Source organism: Corythoichthys intestinalis, chromosome 3 (genome assembly GCF_030265065.1).
Source record: "Corythoichthys intestinalis isolate RoL2023-P3 chromosome 3, ASM3026506v1, whole genome shotgun sequence".
Lineage (NCBI taxonomy): Eukaryota > Metazoa > Chordata > Actinopteri > Syngnathiformes > Syngnathidae > Corythoichthys > Corythoichthys intestinalis.
Genome location: NC_080397.1, coordinates 53298211 through 53310586, shown reverse-complemented (window position 1 = coordinate 53310586; position 12376 = coordinate 53298211). Strand labels below are relative to the sequence as shown.

Genomic DNA, 12376 nt, shown 5'->3' with positions numbered 1-12376 from the left:
AGTCAACTATTTATGTATATGGGAAAGATGATTCATTTATGACCCTGGAGATTGGGTTTGTTGTTCTGGATTTTTCTGTTCTGTTGTTATGCAACAACTTGATAAAATGGAAAAAAAAATAGACTGAATACACGCACAGTGGTACGTCTACATACGAATATAGGCGGAGTTTGACTTTTGGGGCATGGGGGGCACAACATGTTGATGACCCCGAAACGCAGTGTCAGCAATAAAATTAACTTATAAGAATATTTACAATAATAAGTTGAGCGTTTTTTGTTTCCGATCATTCTTGAGGGGAATTCTAAATCAGGCTGCTTAGACAATACTTTACGCCAAGATCGTCATTCATTGAATATGGTACGCCCGCCAGTGTCGTGCTAATGTAGTTACCCCAGTCAAAAATTGTGTCCCCTGGGCGGCACCATATATGGAGGTAGATTTGTGTCTTTATTATTCAATCAAAAAAAAAGTTGCTTCAATCAAAATATATATTTTCAACCAAAAAAAGAAAAAAGTCGCTTCAGTCACAAAAAAAAAAAAAAATGTGTTTGAATGCAAAAAAAAATTTGAAACTCAAAAAACTAAATTAAAAAAATGCATGTGAAAGCTATTTTTCTTTGATTGTATTTTTTTTTTTTTTTTTGAGTTTCAAATTTATTTTTTGCATTCAAACACTTTTTTTTTCATTGAGGCGACTTTTTTGGAGTGGGGGGTTGAAATATATATTTTGATTCAAGCAACTTTTTTGATTGAACTAATGTTGCTTTGTGTTTGGGCCACATTTTGGCAAGGACATTTTTGTCTTTATTATTCAATCAAAAAATAAGTCGCTTCAAAAGCAAAAAAAAAATCCAAAAAGAAAAATCACTTCAATCAAAAAAAGGAAAAATTTCAATCATAGAAAAAGTTTATGGATGCGAAAAAATATTTGAGATTGAAAAATTTGCATTTGAACACTTAATGTTTCATTGAAAAAGTTTTCTTTGATATTATGGGTAGGCCATTTGTGTCTAAAATATTCAATCCCCCAAAAGTTGCTTCAATCAAAAAAAAAAAAGTTTTCAATCAAAGAAAATATTTATTTGAAAAATAAAATTGCCCTCCCCTCATATTTTTTTTTGGGGGGGGGATTATATGCAAAGCAAACGACTTTTAATAATTTTAAAATTATAAAAAATATATTTTTTGTTCATTTCATTCATTTTTGGAGCAGTTTTATTGCTTTCAACTTTTATATATATATATATATATATATATATATATATATGTATGTATATGTATATATACAGTGCTGCTCAAAAGTTTGTGAACCCCCTCAACATTTTGGAATTTTCTATTATTTCAACCTGATTTCCTAATCAATCAATTCAGTAGTTTTTTTTTGTTTTTTTAACAGTTGTGTTGTCGAGACTAAATTAAAAAGAGTTTTCATCAACTGATGTAGGTGCAAAATTGAACTGTTTGGTCACAACCAAAACCGCCATGTCTGGCGAAAAGTCAACACTGCATACCACCAAAAGAACCTTCTCCCAACAGTGAAGCATGGAGGTGGGAATGTCAAGATCTGGGCTTGCTTTTCATCCTCAGGACCTGGACAACTCCACATAGTCCAGGGAATCATGAATTCTGAGGAATATTGTCAAATCCTAGAACATAACCTGACGCCATCTGTTTTGAAGTTAAAGCTTGGCAGAAGGTGGATCATGCAACATGATAATGATCCAAAGCATTCCAGCAATACAACCAAGGAATGGCTGAAAAAGAAGAAGATTCGTGTTCTGGACTGGCCCAGTCAAAGTCCTGACCTAAATCCCATTGAAATGCTGTGGCGGGACCTGAAGCGAGCAGTTCATGCCAGACGCCCATCAAACCTCTCTCAACTGACTGCGTTCTGCAAGGAAGAATGGGCAAAAATCCCCCAAAGTAGATGTGAGAGGCTGATTAGTCACTACAGAAACCGTTTGGTTGAGGTAATCTCTGCAAAAGGAGGCGCAATATCCTATTAACTGAAGGGGTTCACATACTTTTGCACACATGATATCTGAGTTTTTCTTAAATCAACCACTTTTGTTAAATAAAGAATGACAATATAACTATTTCTTTTGTTTCAGTCCATTATTTGGAATGTCAGTATTGTGGATTTGGGTATAACTTAACATTTAATAAGGTTATTTTAGTTTTTTTTACAAAAAATCTGACCATCGCTGTGGGGTTCACAAACTTTCGAGCAGCACTGTATGTATATATATATATATATATATATATATATTAGGGTTGTTCCGATCATGTTTTTTTGCTCCCGATCGTTTTAGTTTGAGTATCTGCCGATCCCGATATTTCCCGATTCGATTGCTTTTTTTTTTTGCTCCCGGTTCAATTCCAATCTTTCCCGATAATTTTTCCCGATCATATACATTTTGGCAATGCATTAAGAAAAAAATGAATAAAACTCGGACGAATATATACATACATATACATAAGTACTGTATTTGTTTATTATGACAATAAATCCTCAAGATGGCATTTACATTATTAACATTCTTTCTGTGAGAGGGATCCACGGATAGAAAGACTGGTAATTCTTAAAGGATAAATGTGACTTTGTATATTGTGACTAAATATTGCCATCTAATGTATTTGTTGAGCTTTCAGTAAATGATACTGTAGCCATTTAACTGTTCTGCCCAAATGCATGATGGGAAGTGCAACCATGACTGTGTGTAGTGGTACCAATTGATATATCTTCTCTGCGTTGGGAAATAACATAGGGTTTTGAGAAAAAGATCGACTACTACCTTTCTTCCCCACATTGCGTTCAAGGATATTTCTAATCATTGGGAGAGGGATTGTAAAGCTTTAGCCAATTAAAAAAGTCTCCAAAGGCTGCCAAAATTCACTCTACTCATTTTACGCTGCCTTTTAGCTCTATATATAGGTATAACGGCGCCATTAAAGATTGAACGCGACAATGCGTGAGTGGGTCGTGCAACGCATGCGTTAATTGCGTTAAATATGTTAACGTGATAAATTTTTTAAAAATTAATTACCGCCGTTAATGCGATAAATTTGATAACCCTACTTTAAGCCTAAACTAAAGACTCTTGATGAGTGTAACACATTATGTCTTTAACGTTAAATACAATTAGAAAACGATTCAATTAAAATACATATATATATTAAAAAAAGGCATGTCCGATATTTTTTTGCCGATTCCGATACTTTGAAAATGACGTGATCGGACCCGATCGATCGGGACAGCTCTAATTAAAACCCTTAAGAAATTAAACCAGGCTTTCCCCCAGAAAGGCGAGTCTAAAAAAGGTGCGTCTTTAACCGAGATTTATAAAAGACCTAAATTCGTAGTGGTGCGGATTTCGGGGGGACGACTATTCCACAACTAATCCAGCAACCGCAAAATATCAGTCTCCCCAATGTTGAAGTTTGGACCTCGGAACGTGCAAATGAAGTTGGCTGGTAGAACGAAGAGTCCGGCCAGAATTACGGATGGTTAAATTTCCGATAAGTAAGTAGAGATGTCCCGATCACGTCATTTTCAAAGTATCGGAATCGGCTAAAAAATATCGGCCATGCCTTTTTATAATATATATATATATATATATATATATATATATATATATATATATATATATATATATATATATATATACAGTATATATTTTTTTTATTTAAATCGTTTTCTAATTGTATTTAACGTTACAGACATAATATGTTTACACTCATCCAGAGTCTTTAGTTGAGGCTTAAAATAGGGTTATCAAATTCATCCCGATAATGGCGGTAATTAATTTTTTTTTAAATGTATCACGTTAAAATATTTAATGCAATTAATGCATGCGCTGCACGACCCACTCACGCATTGTCGCGCACAATCTGTAATGGTGCCGTTTTACCTATATGGAGACCTAAAAGGCAGCTTAAAATGAGCAGAGAGAATTTTGGCGACCTTAGGAGCCTTTTTTTAATTGGCTAAAGCCATACGATCCCTCTCCTTACGATTAGAAATATTGTGGGAAGCAGTGTGGTGAAGCAAGGTAGTAATTGATCTTTATATTAACACCTTATGTTATTTCCCAACGCAGAGAAGATAAATCAATTGGTAGCACTACGCACAGTCATGGTTGCTAAAGGCGTGTTACATCCACCCATCATGCATTTGGGCATGGCCACAGTATCATTTCCTGAAAGCTCAACAAATTCACTAGATGGCAATATTTAGTCACAATATACAAAGTCACAAGTCTTTCTATCCGTGGATCCCTCTCACAGAAAGAATGTTAATAATGTAAATGCCATCTTGAGGATTTATTTTCATAATAAACAAATACAGTACTTATGTACTGTATGTTGAATGTATATATTCTTCCGAGTTTTATTCATTTTTTTCTTAATGCTTTGCCATAATGTATATGATCGGGAAAATTTATCGGGAATGATTGGAATTGAATCGGGAGCAACAAAAAAAAGCAATCGGATCGGTAATATCGGGATCGGCAGATACTCAAACTAAAACGATCGGGAGCAAAAAACACGAACGATTGAACTAGATGCGAATTGACAGACTCGGCCGCGTCTGGGCAGCGTTAGTAAACAGCCGCCATCTTAAAGCAGTAGAGCGCTAAGCGCTAATAAAGAGTACTAAACGCTAATAAATAAGATTAACGTTACTGTTGCTACTAGCTCACGTAACGTTAGCCCTGCGGAGGGCTAGGTTTCAATTAATTATGACTAGGGCTATCAAACGATTAAAATTTTTAATCGAGTTAATTACAGCTTAAAAATTAATTAATCGTAATTAATCGCAATTAATCGCAATTCAAACCATCTTTAAAATATGCCATATTTTTCTGTAAATTATTGTTGGAATGGAAAGATAAGACAAGATGGATATATGCATTCAACATACGGTACATAAGGACTGTATTTGTTTATTATAACAATAAATCAACAAGATGGCATTAACATTATTAACATTCTGTTAAAGTGATCCATGGATAGAAAGACTTGCAGTTCCTAAAAGTATAGTAGTAGTATAGTAAATATTAGTACAAGTTATAGAAATGTTATATTAAAACGCCTCTTAATGTTTTCGTTTTAATAAAACTTGTAAAATTTTCAATCAAAAAATAAACTAGTAGCCCTATTCTGTCCTCAATGTGTGTGAGTACACAAATTGACAGTTGGCGAACATAAGTTCCAAAAAGAAATCAGATGGTGTGGCAAAGTTGCATGGGCTTTACTGAAGTCATCTCTTTTTGACAGGAGCACGTTTGTTGTATTTTTGTAAAACTGAAAATAACAAGGCAATGTGTCAATAACTTGCATAAATCACAAAATAACATAAAATGTACACACACGTGTCCATTTGAGCAGTAGCACTAGCCAATTAGCTCACAAGCATCTAACAATGTAACTGCATTTCACCATATATGTGAACAAATTCAAATACACATCATCAATAACTATCTAATGCTCATGAATATAAACAAAGGAGGAATATAACTCACAAGCGATGCATGTATTAGACACAAACAGTGTGATGGGGCTATGAGAACTGCCACTGAATACTGGATGCGGACGTTAGCTGGTCTGAATAGCACTGTCTATTAGTGTGAGTTCGCGTTGACATATAATCACGTCAGAAAAGCGCGCCGAAACCCAAATAATCAGCTGCACTGAATCGCCAGCAGAGGGCGACATTACGCCACATAACATATTCAAGTCACACCCAAGCGCCAGCAGAGGGCGGAAAAACTCCATAAAACACAATTAACAAGTTGGCCTTTCACTGTACTGACATTTAAATCTGTCTGAGCGGGCCTAGTGCGTTAATTGCGTCAAATATTTTAACGTGATTAATTAAAAAATTTAATTAACGCCCGTTAACGCGATCATTTTGACAGCCCTAATTATGCCACTGTCGATGCGTGGCTAACGTGTCTTACATACAGGCTTTAACATAACATAGCATTGTGGAGTGATGAGGGTGTAAAATAAAAACTTAATCATGCTAACTATCAATTTTCACTCAGTAGTCATTGCTGGATAAAACACCAAGTAGCACTGGTCCCTAATGTGCTCCAATACAGCCTGTATCATACATTTATTTTGAACACTGCAAAAACTCAAAATCCTATCAGGACTTACAGTTTAGACTAACTTAATAACTAGAACTTTAAAATGGCTTGACACAAAGAGAAATTCAATTGAAACACGTGGGAAAAAATCCAAACTTTTAAGTGATGTGTGTTATCAAGCGTAACTGCATTTTTAGGTAATATAAATTATATATATATATATATATATATATATATATTTTTTTTAAATAAGATCTAAAAGTTTTTTGAGTGAAGGCAGTGAATTAGTCTTTTTTTTTTTTAATTCTAGTTACATCTGAGATGCAATTGTTGGCTGTTTTCAACAATATACATAAAAAATAAAGACATTGATTGACTGAAAATGGTTCAAGATTAGATGAAATGTCTTGTTTTCTCATGCATATTTATAATTGCTCTTCACCTAAAAATATATTTCTTTTATCCGATTACTCGATTAATCGATAGAATTTTCAGTCGATTACTCGATTACTAAAATATTCGATAGCTGCAGCCCTAAAATCAATTCTAAAATGGACTGGAAGCCAACTAAATATCGTTTGTTACTTTCCACCTATGCTGACTATGACTAAAAATGTTCCACTTTCCTTTGACCTAAAGGAGTCTCCAGCCGGGGAGCTCTCATCACCTTTGACTCCTGTAACTCCGCCCATGGAAAACATCAACGGCACAGACGAAATCTGCGACACGACCCCAAACTCTGACTCCAGACCTGAACCGTCGCAGAACGCGCTGGCCTTCGCTCATAGGTACGTCGCCCACGCTGGCGTCCGCCATATTTCACCAGACACAGGGGCTCTACTTCCTGTCCTGTCGGTTTAAAGTACACAATGAGCACATCACCTTTTTTTTTTGCCTGTATGAGCCAATAAATGTGTATTTTTGATTATTTTAAGTTGTGTGTCAGCATGGTATTGGTGCTCTCCTTCTATTCATCACTCCTTTCTCATGTCTTTTCCCTCTAGGGAGCAGTTTAAGACTTGTCGGGTCTGCTCCTTCTGATAGGGCTGTCATTACAAGGCGGAATACTGCTGTACACAATACAATAAATAAGCAAAAAAAAAAATACGATCAGGCTAATTTCTGCTAAATATGCAAACCGTGTCCTTGACGTGGTGATGTATTGGTGTAATGATTAGTCTAGTAGAATCTCAAGTTCAGGGAACTTTTGGAATCAAATTTGAACATTCTTGTTAATTCACATGTTTATACAATATGACTGAGTATGTTATGCAATAATTTGGCATGCAACTGGAATCTAATGATGTCTATATATTCAACAGAGCATGTTACTGTTGTTTTGTTCTTTGTAATAGTACTAATCTGATCGGAATGCTAATGTCAGATCAAATCTCAAATATTTTGAAGTTGAATGGTTATGTCCAAAAAGGTGTTAATCATTTGTTTTATAAGACTTATACAACATATTGTGTGGAGTGGGCGGTGGGAACAAGACGGACTGAACAAAGAGTGTACAAAATCTGTCTTCCGTACACGCACACACCCCCACTAAACAATTAAAAATAAATTCAAGCTTCCAAAACTGAGCTGCTCTGTTCTAAGGAATCTATCATTTACTGTCACGTCTCTGTAATCTTGTATCAATCATTTCAATTTTTCCTCTCAGTCGTCTGAATTGAAGACATCCATCACCTAATGTAATATCAGTCATTAGTTTCAAATGAAAGGGCTTGTCGGAGGCCTTTAATCTTATGTTTCAAAATGGGTTTAAAATCCAAGGCATGAATTCTTTGGAATTCCCAGTGTTCCATCATGAATTTTTTATGGCTCCAGAGAAGCTGTGTGCAGTGAGGGTGGCTTGTACCGAGGTGTGTGTGTGTGCGCGAGTGTGTCCATTAATGCTGGGTGCGTGGGAGACGGGCTCCGCTCTGGGATTGGCTATTGCAAGTGTGGACATAACAAGCAAACTGCTGTCTTTTTACATTTTCAGAGGTTGTTGCAAAAAGGACAGCTGCAATAACCTAGCCTTGTCTTGTGTTTTACTCCGTGCTGTCAGAAAGGGTTTTTAATGAAATATTGCTGGCTGATCAGCCACTTAGGTAGGCTAAATACTCAATTAAGGCCTTTTCACACTAGTGTCAGCTCAGTGTGAAAAGCGGTCCACAGCAAGCGCAAAACAGGATGAGCCACGTAGCCTATACAGTGGGTCAAATAAGTATTTAGTCAACCAATAATTGTGCAAGTTCTCCCACTTGAAAAAATTAGAGAGGCCTGTAATTGTCAACATGGGTAAACCTCAACCATGAGAGACAGAATGTAGAAGAAAAAAAACCCAGAAAATCACATTGTTTGATTTTTAAAGAATTTATTTGCAAATCATGGTGGAAAATAAGAATTTGGTCAATACCAATACTTTGTTATGTACCCTTTGTTGGCAATAACGGAGGCCAAACATTTTCTGTAACTCTTCACAAGCTTTCTTAAAAATTAATTAATCGTAATTAATCGCAATTCAAACCATCTATAAAATATGCCATACTTTTCTGTAAATTATTGTTGGAATGGAAAGATAAGACACAAGATGGATATATACATTCAACATACGGTACATAAGGACTGTATTTGTTTATTATAACAATAAATCAACAAGATGGCATTAACATTATTAACATTCTGTTAAAGCGATCCATGGATAGAGGGACTTGTAGTTCTTTAAAGAAAAATGTTAGTACAAGTTATAGAAATTTTATATTAAAACCCCTCTTAATGTTTTCGTTTTAATAAAATTTGTAAAATTTTCAATCAAAAAATAAACTGGTAGCCCGCCATTGTTGACGTCAATAATTACTTACACAATGCTCAAGGGTGCTGAAGCCTATAAAATCAGTCGCACCCAAGCGCCAGCAGAGGGCGGCAAAACTCCATAAAACACAACAAGTGAGCGTTTCACTGTACTGTCATTTAAATCTGTCTGAGCGGGGCATCTGCGTTAATTGCGTCAAATATTTTAACGTGATTAATTTAAAAAATTAATTAACGCGATAATTTTGACAGCCCTATGAAAAATAAAATTTAATAAAATCAGTAAATAATAATAAATTCAAAATGATTAGCAACATTAACTCATTTGGACAATATGTCAAACAATTGGACCAAAAAAACAAAAATTAATAGAACAAAAACGATGTGGCATTGGACAGAGGGACAGTTTTTATTTTTGCTATAGGCAGTATCAGCTCCTTTGCTATGGTTTGTGGTTATTTTGCACTGAGCAACTTGGTATGCCACCTTATATGATGCTGACAGTGCTCGCTGGTTTACTGATGTAACGCTGACAAAGCGGGAGGATTGTTGGCAATATTTGGCACTCGCTGAAAAAAATAATTCCTGGTGTCCGCTGCGAACATTTTTAGACAAAGTAGACGGACTGGTCTTTCCTCGTCTCCCACTGTACTAAAAGTCAAAGCCAAAAGCTAAGTGCTACAGGCGCTTCGTCATATTTCCTTGTCTTAGCTTTTCATATCTCCAGTGCTCTTTGCTGTGTGCTCTTGTTTGGTTCAAAAATACTGCGCACACGCTGAAAATTAGAGCAGCACTGCCACCCACTAAGTGGATGTGCAATTACACTTTATTCTAGTTCGACAAAAAAGTATGTTCCCCAAGGTCACATGCACCACCCCCAGCATTGGTGGGCCCGCCCCACTATTTGAGAAGTACTGCGTTAAGCTACCGTAATTTCCCGAATATAAGGCGCACCCGTGTATAATGCGCACCCCAAATTTACTTGTAAAATCTAGGGAAAATTATTGTACTCGTTTGTAACGCGCACCCTAATTTTAGCACCAATAAATAGAAGAATACAAGAAAACAGAGCTCGTGTACAGATACAGAAATGTCATTTTACTGACTGGTGAAACACAGCACAAGCATAGCATATTGGTAGTTCAAAACATTACGATAAACTGACAATATTTACGGTAATAATATGATTTGACAACTTCTCCAATTTACCAGAATCTAGGAGAAAACAAAACAGATATGACTTTTCTTTTAAAGGCTGCTGTATAACTTGCTCGTTTCATCATGATGAATAAATGTTTCTTCCATGGATTGATACGGTAAAATGAAAGTGAGAACGTAAATCGGAAATCCGAGAGAGCTCATCGCTGTCGACACTGTGATTTATTGATATTCTATGTTATGTTGTTCTATGTTGTGGCATTGGTGGATCCATGCTGCTGTATTGTCATATCTATGTTGTGATTGTCTATGAGCCAGAGGGCCGCTGAGGCTAGACTAGTGCTTCTCAATTATTTTCTGTAATGCCCCCCCCCCAATGGAAGACGTAAATGTTTTGCGCCCTCCCAACTCTCTCCCTCCACTGTAAATGTATCATTTGTCTATAAGATTATTATTATAATCAGTACAACTCTGAATAACGTGTCCTTTTTAATATTAAAGAAATATAGATCAACTTACAATAAAATACAATATGACTTTCCTAACATTGTTTTGTTTTTAACAGAAAAGACTTCAAGCACATCAATTTGCCTGAATTAAAAAACAAACAAAAACACTTCCAAATTGTAAAAAATACACTCAAGGCACATTTGTTGACCGTTTGATACTGAAAAATAAATAAAATCAAAAAAATATTATAAATTCAAATTGATTAGCAACATTAACTTTTGAGGAATAAATCCCAAACAATTTGATTGGAAAAAAACAAAAATTAATAGAACAAACACGACATTGTCATTGAGCAGAGGGACAGTTTTTACTTTTGCTGTAAATTTACATATAATTATTGATAATGAATCATCCGTATATGTGTTTTTTTAATACAGATTAAAAAAAATATGACTAAGATTACAACAAGAAATGAGAAAATGTGAAAAAAAATTTAAAGAAGATATTTAAAGAATAAAAAAATATTGTAAATGGACAAAAAAAGGGGAATCATTAAAAATAAAAATGAAATTTATTCTTTTTAAAAATTCTTTAAATTTCTCAAGTTTTTTATTTTCATTTTTTTAATGTCCAATTTTCTATAGTTTTTTTTTTTTACATCTCATACCTGTTTTTTTTTTTTGTTTTTTTTTTAATTTAGACCTTTTTTTTTTTTATTGGACAATTTACATCCATAATAATTCCTGACTCATATTCACTTTTTTTTCTCCATTTAATTTTATTTTGATCAAATTGAGATGTCTAATGTCTTTATGTGACTTTTTAATCGATTTGGCATCCTGCTGTCCGCTGCGAACATTTTTAGACACGGTAAACAGACTGGTCCTTCCTGTTCTCCCACTGTGCTAAAAGTCAAAGCCAAACACTACATAGGCTTCGTCATATTTCCTCGTCTTAGCTTTCCATATCTCCAGTGTCCAGAGCGCCACTGGCACCCACTGAGTGGATGTCCAATTACACTTTATTCTAGTACAGCAAAAAAACATATGTTCCCCAAGGTCACATGCGCCACCCCTGGTATAGCTCCGTGCCCCCCTGGGGGGGCCCGCCCCACCATTTGAGAAGTACTGGGCTAGACAAAAGAGCGCCGCATTATAGCCGGACTGTCGGCATTTAAGTTCATTGAAAGCAAGAAATAAAACGTTGAACACGGCACTCATAGTATTCTAGTTTTTTTTTAAGACTAGATAAAACAGACACGATAGTAATAATAGGAACAATTGTTATTTGGGTTAGTTGACGGACACACATAAGAAGTCTGTGTTGTTACGTTTGTTATGGTCCGAGTTGCGGAGCTGCAATACACGTTGACTCAAATGAGTTCAAGAAACTAAATTCTGTGGTTTATAAAGAGTGAAAAAAGCAGAATTTAACAGAGACGAAATCATTCGGCCAATCAGAGTGAAGTATTACCGAAGCAAAATGGTGACGTCAGGTACCGTAAGGATCGCCACATACGTTTCTTCAACACAACGTGGCCGTGTCAATAAAAAATAATCGGTTTGTGTATATATACAGTGCCTTGCAAAAGTATTCGGCCCCCTTGAACCTTGCAACCTTTCGCCACATTTCAGGCTTCAAACATAAAGATATAAAATTTAAATTTTTTGTCAAGAATCAACAACAAGTGGGACACAATCGTGAAGTGGAACCAAATTTATTGGATAATTTAAACTTTTTTAACAAATAAAAAACTGAAAAGTGGGGCGTGCAATATTATTCGGCCCCCTTGCGTCAATACTTTGTAGCGCCCCCTTTTGCTCCAATTACAGCTGCAAGTCGCTTGGGGTATGTTTCTAGCAGTTTTG

At 35.4% G+C, this 12376-nt stretch overlaps 1 protein-coding gene across 2 annotated transcripts in view; it reads left to right on the top strand.

Annotated features, from left to right (window-relative positions):
* The window catches only part of homer1b (homer scaffold protein 1b), a 98497-nt gene that overhangs the window by 58852 nt on the left and 27269 nt on the right, over positions 1-12376 (top strand). Inside the window, exons 5-6 of one of the 2 annotated variants that reach the window (XM_057831301.1) lie at positions 6738-6886; positions 7103-9092. In XM_057831301.1, the coding sequence (XP_057687284.1) occupies positions 6738-6886; positions 7103-7139 (186 nt within the window). In that variant the 3' untranslated portion in view covers positions 7140-9092. Of the gene's footprint in view, positions 1-6737; positions 6887-7102; positions 9093-12376 lie in introns of those variants that run through there. The other variant, XM_057831299.1, reaches the window with a different exon arrangement.